The following is a 13,036-nucleotide window of genomic DNA, read 5'->3' on the forward strand; positions in this document are numbered from 1 at the left end:
GCGTGGGGTTTACTGCCGTGCGGGGGGGGGGGGGGGGGGGGGGCAGACGTTTGGTGTGAACGACCACTGGGGTTTCTTTTTTTTGTTGTTTGTTTTTTTGTTGTTTTTTTGTTGTTAGGGACCTGATGGGGCAGATAAGAGACTTCCTGGGAAACTGATACCTGGAGGGACAGGAGTGGCGGAAAAAACACACTTGGTTTCACGAATTACAAAGGAGAGCAGTAGTTGACCCCTGCAGCCCGGGTCGTACGACCCAGGCGCTGCGTTTTAATGGCGTCCTGTGAGTGACGTTTGCCCCAAAGTCCTGGGGCAGTTGGAGTTGGAGTCAGACGGTGAAGTACGTGAGGTTTTTTTTGTCTAATAATGATGTAACAAGTGAGATCTTTTCTTTATGGTTTTGGGTTTTTTTTTTGTCAAACGTCTTAAAGATACAGACTTCTACTGTCCGTGTTACTTTAATAAATCTAGTTTTAGAACCCTGATTTATATGTTGGGGGGGTATCGGGGGGGTTGATGTTGGAAACCAAAATTGCTGTTATTCTAAATCCTGTATGTCCATAAATAACCAGCATCATGAGTCCGTATAAAAACACACGACTGTTGATGAAGGTACAGTGAGTTCCCACGGAGCCTCGACCCCAGGCCGTCGGATTCTGGGTAGGTGGGCCGTGTTAGATTCAAACGCCTGTAAAATACACACTGAAACACACACACACACACACACACATGCTCGACTTATTGAGAGCTTTTATCAGTTAATATGAAAATGTTTTCCCCGTGGAGACTTCTAAATGGCGAACCACAAAAATCCTCCGACGAGGAGCCCAACTGGCAGAGGCTTTGAAGAGCGGACCGCAAGACGTCACGCTGCCGCTGAAGGGTTTGAGGGCTGGAGAGATCGAGGAGGCAGAGAGTTTGTACGAGCGATAAAGGGATTAAAGCTGCGACAAAGAGGAAAGGATCGGGGTTGGACTCCGATCAAAGGAGGAAGGCTCCGGAAGTACGTGGAATATTTTGGATTTATTAAAGTACACTTTGAATATTGATGGTGAGAAAAAGAAATCAGATTTAAGGAAGAATGAAGTTTCATCAAAGAAGTACTTTACACTGACATTTTTATATATATTATTATCTGTCAGAAATGAAAACTACACGTAGAGGGCAGCAACACTGCATGTAAAGACTTTACTTCCTGTGGTTCAGTTTTATCACTTTTTTAAAATTTTATTATTATTATTATTATTTTATTCTCTTCCATTATTGTTTACAAATACTTAATAAAACTTAACATTCACTGGACACACATTTGTTAAAGAAAAACCCCAGAAGAATCACATACTTAACGGCGCCTCTTGTGGCGGTCTGTGTGGATTGCAAAGACTCACACTGTGAATTATGATATTTATTTTATTTTATATAACATGTTAACTGTTTGTCTGCTTTGTCCCTCAAAGATTTTTTTTTTCCAGGGGAGAGACCTTTTTAAAAAAAAAAAAAAAAAAAATCCGACATCCATCAGCAGACTGAACACACACACTCACTGACTGGGAAGAAGAGAATTAGAGGAAACCATAAAGACATTTACGAGCAGCCCCATGGCAGCCATCACCTAAACAGGGCCTCGACCGCAGAACCACAGCGGCAGAGAGCGCCCTCCGTCTGTTAGCTCCACAGATTAGTAACCTAATATAACCAAACAAAGGCGCTCTTTCTCCCGCTGCACTCAGGGAACACGCCGAAGAAGGAGCGCAGGGGAAAAAACCGCAGCAATCTATTTTCTTTTACTACCGATCTCGGCGACGCAGCTCCACCGCAGCGCGTTCAACTTCTGCAGCGGACGTTAAAGAGAACGACAACCAAAACACGCAGCGGAGGCGACCTGATGTTTGGACTGAACGAGTCCTCGCCGCTGTGATCTGAAACAGATGCCAGAGGTGATGACGTTACACGACCCGTCCTGGAGAATTCACCGTTAGAACAACACGTGCTGCCGTGGAAACTTGACCATTCAGAACCGTCGTGACCTTTGACCCAGTTAACAGAGTTTCAGTTTGGGAATTTAATGGATTTCTCAGCCACAAAATCCATTTAAAAAAATGACATAACAGACGGACTGGACAGACCAAGGTCCTGCAGTTTGGTGAGAGAAATTGGAAGTGGAAGGCAGTTTTCCATGACATAACAGACGGACAGGACAGACCAAGGTCCAGTTTGGCGAGTGAAATTGGAAGTGGAAGGCAGTTTTCCATAGGTGGCGTAGTTCCGTAGGTGACCTACAGGGTGAAGGTGTGAGCTCGACCTGAACCACAGCTGGGAAACATTCACGGCCAGTTTGATTTTCTTCTCATTAACAGGGGAGAGATACTGTATCTCAGGCCAAAAGGAAATAAATTGTTCTGTAAAAAATAATTATAATAAAAAAAATGATCTTTTAAAAAGTTAAATTTAAAAAAGTCAGCTGAACAGAAAGTGAGCAGAGCTTTCAGTTCAGTGTGAAAATAAAACACCTGTCGACCTGTTTCTATCAACGACCTAAAGAGGCAGTGTTTTTAGCACAATTTTGAGTATTTGAATAAAGTGCGGGGCCCCCTAGTGCCAGTATCTGGTATAGGTTTCATTTCAGAGATCCTGTTTTCACTGAGGTCAACGTCGGAGTCGTTGGAGTTCAGAGAGTGAACAACGAACACTGTGAATTATCCCTTTTATTTCTGTACCAACGCTCGTCCTGCCGCGATGCCGTCCATTCTCCAAACGTCGTCTCTCAATCATTCTGATGTCTGACCACACACGGAGAGAAGAGCCGCGATGAGTTTCACAAACCTGTGGCTCAGACGTGGTGGAAACTGACAATGGAGTTTTTCTACGGCCGCTCCAGAAAAAGACGCTCTGGAATCGACATCCACTCCTCGACCTGATGAAATCCTCCAAAAAGTCCAGCTGTTATTTTTACCAACAGCACATTCCCTTTTCTACTGTTTTGTTTTTTTTGTTTTTTTCTTACATTTTCTAAGTGATCAGAGGCAAACCAAGAATTTCATTATGTTAAAAGACATTTTTCAGCCCTGCGTCCGTCCATCAATCTGTGGTTCGCTCCGAACACGGTTTCCTCATAGCAACAACGTCATTAGTTCACATTCCGGTCTGTGGCTTTCCTTCCGCTTCCTTCCACAATCCAGAAACATGCAGATTGTGGTCTGCGTTAATTGCAGACGATAAATTAGGCGCGAACACGCCGTGAAACGGTGACGTGTCTCTGGACGTGAACGCTCCAGGGAGCGCCCTGCCTTTCACCCCGTGTCAGCTGAGGGCGGCTCCGGCTCCGCCCGTGTTAATTGGCTGAGTGGTTAGAGGCGTGGACGGAGGATAATGAACCGTGTTGGTGGTGTGTGTGTAATGTAGCATGTAGCAACATCAAATGTTGCTACATGCTACATTAGAATCACACGTCCGTGACTGTTGTCTTCCTCCGTCAGGATCTGGAGCAGAGACGGGTGTGTGTGTGTAATGTAGCATGTAGCAACATTCTGATGTTGCTACATGCTACATTAGAATCACACGTCCGTGACCCGACCTTCAGTTAGTGGAGACTTAAACACAACAAGGTCCCAGTGACTTGACGGAGACGATCCTGGGACAGATCAGTGTCAGGGAGAATTTCAATGGTTTCACTTCACGTTCACGTTGATTTGCAGCTCATTTACAGTCATGGAAACAGGATCCGTCATCAGACCTCAGTCAGTCTGAGACCAGTGACGACAAGTGAAGAAAAATCACATTTATTGTCATTGTAAACAAACAGACAAATGAAGTTTGTCCTCCACTACTGCTGATGTGTGTGTGTGTGTGTGTGTGTGTGTGTGTGTGTGTGTGTGTACCAAACACAGAGACACACTGTGAGACACACTGAGTAACTCAGTAGCTCGGGCTGTAACCAAAACAGCAGCAGCATCTCCAAAACAGAGAGGAAGACTGGACGACTTTGACTGCTGTTCATCCTCTCTCTCTCTCTCTCTCTCTCTCTCTCCCTCTCTCTCTTCCTCCCTCTCTCCCCCTCCTCCCCTCTGCAGATGCTGTGGCCTGGAGCGATAAGAGCAGCTGTGTGTTCCTGAAAGATGAATGTGAGTTCTGCAGCTTCCTCTGGCTGTGAGATCATCCTCTGGACACACACACACACACACACACACACACACACTTTGTGTCCGAGGGCGTCATGTGTTCCTTGTTCCCGTCTCTCGTTTGTTTTTTTGGGATGTCGTGGAGGAGAAACCTCATGATTCTCATTGGTCAAAACAACCAGGAGAGAAAGTCTGACCCACAGTCACTGCACAAACTGGTCCTTTTTTTAATTAGTCAGAATCAAGAGGGGCCGTGATGGGGTCAGGGGTCAGCGGGGTGGGGTCGGGGGGGGTGTTTGCCTAACAGTGAGAAGATCACTGCTCTGTGTTCTGGTGGAAACTGAGGGTCTTTCTGTAAAGTGTGTCTGTTCCATTTTAGGGTGTATTACCCTTTTGCTCCACAGGGGGGCAAAATCAACAACGTTATAATTTGTGGAAACAACAACAAACAAAGTTCTTAGTGGAAAAACTTTTATTTTTATGTTGTTGTTCATAACTGAAAACTATTTTTATTTTATTTTTCATTTAAGTCACCTGTTGAATGGTACTGTTTTATTTTAGGGTTTAGTTCAAAATAACACACACACACACACACACAGTGTTGTCTTATCGCCTCAGCCAATCCAAATCTAGAACCAGATCTACATCTGTCCTGGTGTAACCTGGTGTGAAGTGGTTTGACGTCACATCCGACACGTCTGGCTCCCGTTGCACAAACGTGTCAACGTTTCCTCACAACTGAGCGTTTGAGAGAGAGAGAGAGAGAGAGAGAGAGACCTCATCACCTCATGATGAGGAGTGACGTCATCATTAAAGGAGAGATCGTCCTGAAGTGGGATTTAAATGTTACTTTGAATTTATTTGGCGCGTGTTCAGGTTCAGACCACTTCAGGGACGGTTTGGGCTTTTGTTTTTTTTTGGGGTTTTTTTTGCAGATTTTTTTCTTTTTCTCTCAAATCTTTTCTTCCTTATGTTACACGGTGACATTTATTAAGTGTATTTATCCTTTAGGAGAATTACCTTATTACGTCTAATGAGTCCTCATCCAGAACCCACAATGAAGGGTTGATATTCTATATATATATAAAACTCTGGTCCAAAACACACACTGACACAGAAACTCTTAAAAACATTTCCTTAAGCCTTAATAATGAGCATTACCTCAGATATTGTTACCACATGAACCTTTTTTTTATTTTTTATTTCAGGGTCTGATCACAGCAGTGTAGTAACAGTATATATTTATTTTTTCGGTTGTTGTTTTTTTTTTCAATCTCTTTCTGAAACACCGTAATCCACGTTTTTTAAGTGTTTCAGTTCCTGAGAACTCCTCTGAGACTCTGACTTTAGAATCCTTAAAATACCGTCATTTTGCAATTTGTGCAAAATGTGTCTTTGTCTCAGAGACATTTGTGCGGCTGTAAATCTGCCGTCAAACACGTGTTTCCACATGTTCCAGACTAAAATTGAGATTTAAGTACGGGAGAAGTCGAGGCTGGGATTTGTTTTATGAAATTGTAGGTTTTTGTTTGGGTTAGGGTTGGTGTGGCAGATCACAGCGGTGACTGACAGCAGGGCTCCACCTCCCACCTCCCACCGTGACTTGACCTTCGAACCTCTATCTCCACAGCTGAAGAGATTAAAAACAAGGACTGATCGGACATTTAGTCTCCGTGGTTTAACAAACACGTCTGAGACAAAAAAAAAAAGAGAGAGAACAATGTTCACATCATCTACATCTTTACACATACATTCTCAAATATTTGCCCTGCGGGGGCAGCATCGAGGTGGTCCAGTGTCATCTGTGAGGACGGTCTCGTACACGTAGAACTCTCATGAATTATTTTTGACATTCCTGACGTACAGACTCAGCTGTGATCATGTTTTGTTAAAGATTAAAGATGATGAAGAAGAAGAGGAGGAGAGATGGCAGGGAACAGGTCGTCCTGGATACGACGGGAGTTAAAGATTAAAGAGGAAGAGGAAGAAGAGGAGGAGAGATGGCAGGGAAATCTCCAAGAATGTGAGCTTTTCTTCCAGCAGATCACACACACACACACACACACACACGACCCTGCCATCCCTACAGGCATGTAGTTGTTAATCGCAGTGCTTTATATACAACATACCATGAAGAGACAGTCAGGCAGGTACAGACGGCTGTTGTTGGACTGTTGTCTTCTCTCGTCCTCAGATGTTCAGGTGTGAACGTCTGGACTGGTTCAGGTTTCCACAAGGAATTTCACCTCTCATTCAAAACACATCCTCAGGTCTGATCACTGCATTATTCCATGACTTTCCAGAAGAATTTTGAACAGCCAATTAAAAAACAAAGATTCACCTGTGCTTACTTTCTTTAAATAATATGTTTTACTATGAACTCTACAATATGCAATAATGAAGTAAAAAAAAAAAAAACTGACTTTTTGCTTAAGATAATTTTTTATCCACCCTCCCTCCAGATGACCTCTGAACCCTCGGCCGGGGACAAAAAGTGTGCTTTTTAAAAGAAGATAAGATGGTAATTACTCTGATAATTAACAGAGATGTTTTATTATTATTAAATCCTCATTAGCACCTGTTTAAAATCATTTCAGACATAGTACAAAGTAATAGTCGTGTCATTTACAACATAATGGCGCCCCCTACTGTTTTTTGAATATTACTAAGTTTTTAAAGAGTTTTTAAAAATTATTTTTTCATATAATCTTTCAAAGATAAAACCAGTCGTAACACCATGTTTGTTTGATGCAGTGGCCTAGAAGTGTTGGACATTTCTCACGGAGCTTTTCTAAGGAGTTTTATTCCATATAATAAGATAACGTCACTCATCATAAAACTAAGAAAATACTGGAAAATTATTATTTTTATACATAGTTAAATATAAATGTGATTAATACGTTTTAATTCAACAATTTACTCAGTATAAAATTAAATACAAGGCGTAAATAATACGTGTTATTGTGCCTCCTAGTGGCAGGCCCCGGAAAAAGTAAAGTAAAGTCCGCGCCTGAAACATCGACTTCAGGTATACAAAAATATTCAGTGTATAAAATTATTTATTCTCCAGAATTTTCATCCCGTTAAATAGAAACGTTTACTTCATGACATGTTTTCATCCCTTTCCCCTTAAATAGAAACGTTTACTTCATGACATCACAATACAAATAAAAAAAATCTATCAAATAAATTCAGCAAAACTATTTTGCTCAGGCGCTGTTCCGCCCTCACACCGGTAGTGACGTCAAAATGGCGTCCTCCGCTACCCGGCTGACTGCACGTTTGTTGACAGCAGCACCTTCGTATGGCCTGTTCAGCGGTCGGTTTCTCGCTGTCTCCGTCAGACATGCGAGCGTTTGTTCCGGTACAGTGTCACAGATTCACGGAGGACGGACAGCGGTCGGTGTGGGGTCCTGCAGACGCGGGAATGCTGTGACATTGAAAGGGGGAGTGACAGGTAAGGATGCTAACTGTCTGAAGTTAACTAAACTAGTCTGCAATCTACATTTTATACGTTTATTTTAGCGACTCCGTTGATGTTCTGTTGTCCTTCCGGTTTAAACAGTTAGTTAGTATAAGTAAGTAATTTGAAATGATGCTGAAATGGCACTAAATAATGGCTTAACAGTCGCTGTTGTTGCATCAGACGGTCTGTGAAACATCAGTGTCACTGTTTCATCTTCAGTCTTTGGTTGTTCTTGGTCACTTGTAGTTTGTCTAAACACATTAAAGGCGATACATGTTCAGAAACTATACTGCAATTCTGTCTCCACGAATTTGTCCTCTGAATGTATAGATATAAACTAAGGCAATACGTGGAGAATGTCTAAGTTACCGCCACGAATTTGTCCTCTCAATGTATAGATATAAACTAAGGCAATACGACTTTAGATATAAGCCTTTGCAAATGTTGTTGTTGTTTTTTTTCTGAAATTTACATGTTTTCTTTGTCTTAAATCCCACCTACTTCAGGGAGGAAATGCCCTCATGTCTCCTCCTGTCGATGTCTTCACACCAGCAACAGGCTTCAAAACAAAGAGAGCCTCTATGATGTCTTAGGGGTTTCTCGTACGGCTTCACAGAAGGAGATAAAAGATGCTTACCTCAAGGTGGGAGACCTGTTCACGTCCTCTTTCCTCCTGTAAATTAGTCAAATGGATGGTCAGAAAAGTTTTAACCCAGATTATAAATCCACCAAGGAATGGTGCACCAATTGTGTTACCTCTGTTTTTTGCTGAGCTTCACTTTAAACTAGTAACCAGTCAGTTGTTTTTATCCATCTGAAATGCAGCAGTAATTATTGAAAAATCATTGCTCAAGTCATTGCTCAGAACCTCTGAAAAAACAGTAATACACCGTAATAAAAGTCTTTGCTCAAAACAGAAAAATCAAACCCAATCATCTTCAACATCTCACTTCCTGTTTCACAGATGGCCAGGAAGTACCATCCAGACACCAACCCTGATGACTCGGAGGCCAAAGAGAAGTTTACCAAACTGGCCGAAGCCTACGAGGTACGAAACACGCCAAGAACACAATTTGCTTTTTTTTTTCTTCCCCAAACTGCAGGTTTTTGCAGGTTATTTTCACTTTTTTTTATTTTTCTCACTCCTCCACGTTCAGGTGTTGAGGAACGAGGTGAAGAGGAAACAGTACGACTCCTACGGAGCGGCAGGTTTTGACCCCAATCGAGCCGACGCTGCGGAGCAGCAGTTCTACAGAGCCAAGGGGGCAAATGTAGACCCTGAGGAGCTTTACAGGAAGATCTTCCAGGACTTCACTGATCACATGGGCTTCGGAAGTTTTAGTAGTTTGTTTGACCAACCACCTGAGGTTAGTCCTGCCAACAATCTCTACCAAATCTACACCATCGTGTGAAGTTGACGCTTCATGTTCTAGATGATATCAGTTCAAACATACTTTAACTTTTTTTTGTCTTTTTTCTCATTAGTATGTGATGGATATAACATTTGCTGAGGCGGCCAAAGGTGGGGAGAAGAAGCTGTCAATGAACATCAGCGACACGTGTCCCAGATGTGGAGGGAAGGGCAACGAGCCGGGCTGCAAAGTGTCGGTGTGTCACTACTGCAACGGAACTGGGACGGTAAGTCCTGCTGTGCCGGTTCAACAGGAACCGTCCATCGTTACCACAGGAAAAACATCTGTACCTCGGTGAACTGCAAAATGTCAGGAAGGATTCTGGGAAAAGGCTGGTACAGCAACATTATCCTAAATCGATGCAAGCCCCTGGCCAATAGGGGGCGCTTTTTCCACTTTTCTACACTATATTCAGTCCTAGTATTATTGTTCTACCATGGCTGTACACTATATGTCCTAGTATTATTGTTCTACCATGGCTGTTCATATGGACATGAAACGACAGGAATAATTATTGAAATAAATCCTAAAATAATTATCTGCCACTGTATCGATGTCAAAGCATTTAAATTAATATCGAATGAAGTGGATCGTGAGATTCGTAACAATGCCCAGCCCTATTGGATATGAAAATGTGAAACATGAGCAGATTTGCCTGTATCGCCCCCTGCAGGAGACCATAGGCCGAGGCCCTTTCATAGCCAGGCACACCTGTCGACGCTGCGGCGGCAGAGGGACTTTTTACACCACACACTGCTCTTTGTGCAGAGGTTCGTGTGAAATCACGACTGAGAAGTCGGTCACCGTGTCAGTACCTGCCGGTAGGTTTCCATCCTGGTTCGCTTTTTTATTTATTTTCTGAAGAAACACTCTGTACGACTGTTGTTTTCTGTTCTAACTTTTGTCCGTTATCATCAAGTCTAATGTCACTTGACGTCACGTTCTCTGTATAATTTCATAGTTGAGATAATTTTTTTTTTTTTTAAAACATCTCAATGTCGTGTGTTTGATGAAAAAAATTTTAAAAAACATCTCAATGTCGTGTGTTTGATGTTTTCTCGCAGGTGTGGAGGATGGTCAAACGGTTGCCATGACGATAGCGAACAAACAGGTCTACATTACATTTAGGGTCCAGAAGAGCGCAGTGTTCAGACGGAAAGGAGTGAACGTCTACTCCGACGTCAACGTTTCTATTGGCCAGGCCATCCTGGGGGGCACGGTCACAGCACAGGGTCTCCATGAGAGCGTCAGCATAACAGTGAGTGAGCGGCTGAAGGTGTAGCACAGAAATACTCTGCTGTATCACAGGTGTATTCCATCCAGGCAGGAGTTTAACCATCATGATGATATACAGTACGTTTCCTTATTTTGTCAACGTTCTAAATTGTCCAACGTCTGTTTTCAGATTCCCCCCAGTTGCCAGGCAGATCATGTGATCATGCTGCGGGGGAAGGGCATCAAACAGTTCAACAGGAGCAGCTACGGAGATCACTACGTTCACATCAAGATCAAAGTTCCCACGTAAGGATGTCGAGACCTAAAACAGAACTGCGTTAAATGTTGAGACGGTGTTTCAGACGTCCGACGAGTTCCTGCTCTAATCTGCCTTGAAAGAATTTTAAAATTTTTAAAAGAGGCCACAAACCCTCTTTAATTTGATCTTTTAATACAGTGTGTGTGAAGGGAGTTATGATTAGTCTTATAATCTTGTACTCACACTTTCCTCTAGGGGGTGTTAGTTCATAAGGAGTGTTTGAGTGTGAATTGTTTTCACTGTGTGTCATTTTTTCATTCCTGTTTTTCTTGCAGGAAACTCACCCGTAGGCAGCGCTCTCTCATGCAGAGTTATGCGGAAGATGAAACAGGCGTGGTGGGAACCATCAACGGTGTGAATCCAACAGCAGGTCAGGGTCAAAGTTCAACCCCCGTTTATATGAGGACATCACTCCAGCCTGGAGAACAAACCGCTCTGATCCTGAGAGAGTTATGACGTTCTATAGTACTGTATGTCTCAGTGCAATTTCTTAAAATATGTGTGTTTGTATCTGTGCCCAGCAGGGGGCAGCAGCAGTTCACAGCCAAAAGAGGAAAAGCATGAAGAACAGAAGGAGGGCTTTTTTTCTAAACTAAAAAGAATGTTCAGCTGGAACTAAGGTGGGAAGTTTACCTCTCTGTAATGTTCAGTTTTAGTTCATTATTAATTATATTTATATTTTATATACTGAAGGTCAGACTGTGTATTAAGTAAAATATTTTTTATATTTTTTATATATTTTTTGTCAGGAACCTCTGAACACCTCAGACTCTTCTATGAATCACTTCTGAAATCCTCTTTTTTTTGTTTTGTTTTTTTATAGGTAAAACATTTAATTTAATTATTATTATCTTGTACATTTGGTTTTTCAACATTTTAGAATCATATAATTACAGCCCATATCAGCGGTGCATGTCCGCTGGTGTCTACACACGTTTGCGTCATCAGGTTGAAATAGCTGTTCTTAGCGTGTTCTGAAATGTGAGTTCGCCCACAAAGAACCAGTTGTTGGGGTGAGTGGAAGTCTCCAGAGAGGCATCCATCACCTGGGGCTGTCAGTCAAATATGAAGACCGTGCGGTACCTGAGTGTGCGATCCTGGCTGATGAGACAATGGCTGCTTGTGACCCGAGGTGAAGACTCAGCAAACCTAATCCCGGCCACCGCGGCCTTGACGTGTGACTCATCCTCCGTTGACTGACTGAACGTGTTGCACCATGACTGCAGCTCCGTCCTGTAAAACGAGCTCCTAACCTGTATTGTATGTTTGTTCCGGCAGAGCTGATGCCAAGAACACGGAGAGAGAGAGACGATCGCCCGGGAACGCAGTCGACACACGTGGTCAGAGCTCTTCTGTTAGGAGGAAGAGGAGAAGTGGCTGCGTGACGGGTCACACACACACACACACACTCACACACACACAACTGCTGGTCCTGTACTTGGGACGTGTGCTTCAGTGTGAAAGTGACTATAGATTTATTGACACTTATTGACACCTGAACGCCTCATGAGTTCCGACGACTCTAACACGCTGTCATTCTTTAATAAAATAATTTAAACAAACGTTGTTTTCGGACACTTGTCAAAAGACCAAATACATTTCCTCTCAAAGATGTATCTCTAGTTCTTTTCAATTAAAACAAATCTAAATGTACTTGTGTTTGAGTGTATGGTTTGATTTCTTGTTTTAGTTTGAAATTTTCAACTCACTTCCTGTTGCCGAGCCTATTGTATGTCTTCGTTGTTTTGGGGGTTTTTTTGTTTTGTTTTTTTTTTTCCTGGTAGTTTTTACTAATAAAAACTTGAATTGTAATGCTTACATTGAACAGTAGAGGGCGGTGTTGTTCGGCTCTACCTTTGTAAAAGGTAGAGTGTGAGGGTATGTTTTTATTTCTATTTATTTGTATTTATATATACTGTATATATGAATGGAACATATAATATAAAATACATGTTTTTATATTTCATATTTAAACAGCAAAATGAATTCGGATTGAAATTGCTTTTGTATGTGCACAAACGTGTGTATGTATGTGCAAAAGTTTAATAATAATAATGATGATAATGATAAAGAAAGGTTAGCCTAGCCTAGCTGTTTAAGAGAATGTGATGATGTTTTTATCAGAGGCTGGTGTTTGAGCTCAAAGGTAGAAAAGATAGAAGAAGAAGAATCAGGAGAGGAAGAGCACAAACGAGGACAAGATTCAAACTGACAACCTGTCTGATCACGTGTCCATTTCACCAACAACTCAGTGGAATAACCTGACTGAACCTGGAGCAGAAGGACCGGACTAACGGAACTGCTCCTTCAGCTGTTGTTATTCCTACCACGCCCAGCAGGGTGTGTTGGTGGTCAGTCGTTGTGTGAGAGCAGCTGAAAGTGAATGGAGAGGATTATTATTTTTGGATTGGAATTTTTTTGCAAGTTAATTAACACAAAAACATGTTCTTTTTGACAGCTCCGTTTGAAATAAACCACCCCCCCCCCTGACCCCGCCCCCCCAGCCTCC

General features: G+C 42.4%; 1 protein-coding gene across 2 annotated transcripts; it reads left to right on the forward strand.

Annotated features, from left to right (window-relative positions):
- The first annotated feature begins 7,330 nt into the window (after positions 1-7,330).
- Positions 7,331-12,243, forward strand: LOC103383220 (dnaJ homolog subfamily A member 3, mitochondrial-like). Of its 2 annotated transcripts, none has more exons than XM_008316269.3 (11): positions 7,331-7,572; positions 8,088-8,224; positions 8,546-8,629; positions 8,739-8,948; positions 9,067-9,219; positions 9,667-9,814; positions 10,058-10,251; positions 10,399-10,514; positions 10,803-10,897; positions 11,049-11,147; positions 11,806-12,243. In XM_008316269.3, the coding sequence occupies exons 1-10, from the start codon at positions 7,365-7,367 to the stop codon at positions 11,144-11,146; spliced, it is 1,443 nt and encodes a 480-aa protein (XP_008314491.1). In that variant the 5' UTR covers positions 7,331-7,364; the 3' UTR covers position 11,147; positions 11,806-12,243. The 2 variants fall into 2 exon arrangements, with proteins under 2 accessions (XP_008314491.1, XP_016890510.1); XM_017035021.2 differs by having other exon boundaries at positions 11,052-11,147; positions 11,806-12,242.
- The last annotated feature ends 793 nt before the right edge of the window (positions 12,244-13,036 follow it).

Source organism: Cynoglossus semilaevis, chromosome 9, assembly GCF_000523025.1.
Source record: "Cynoglossus semilaevis isolate Cse_v1.0 chromosome 9, Cse_v1.0, whole genome shotgun sequence".
NCBI lineage: Eukaryota > Metazoa > Chordata > Actinopteri > Pleuronectiformes > Cynoglossidae > Cynoglossus > Cynoglossus semilaevis.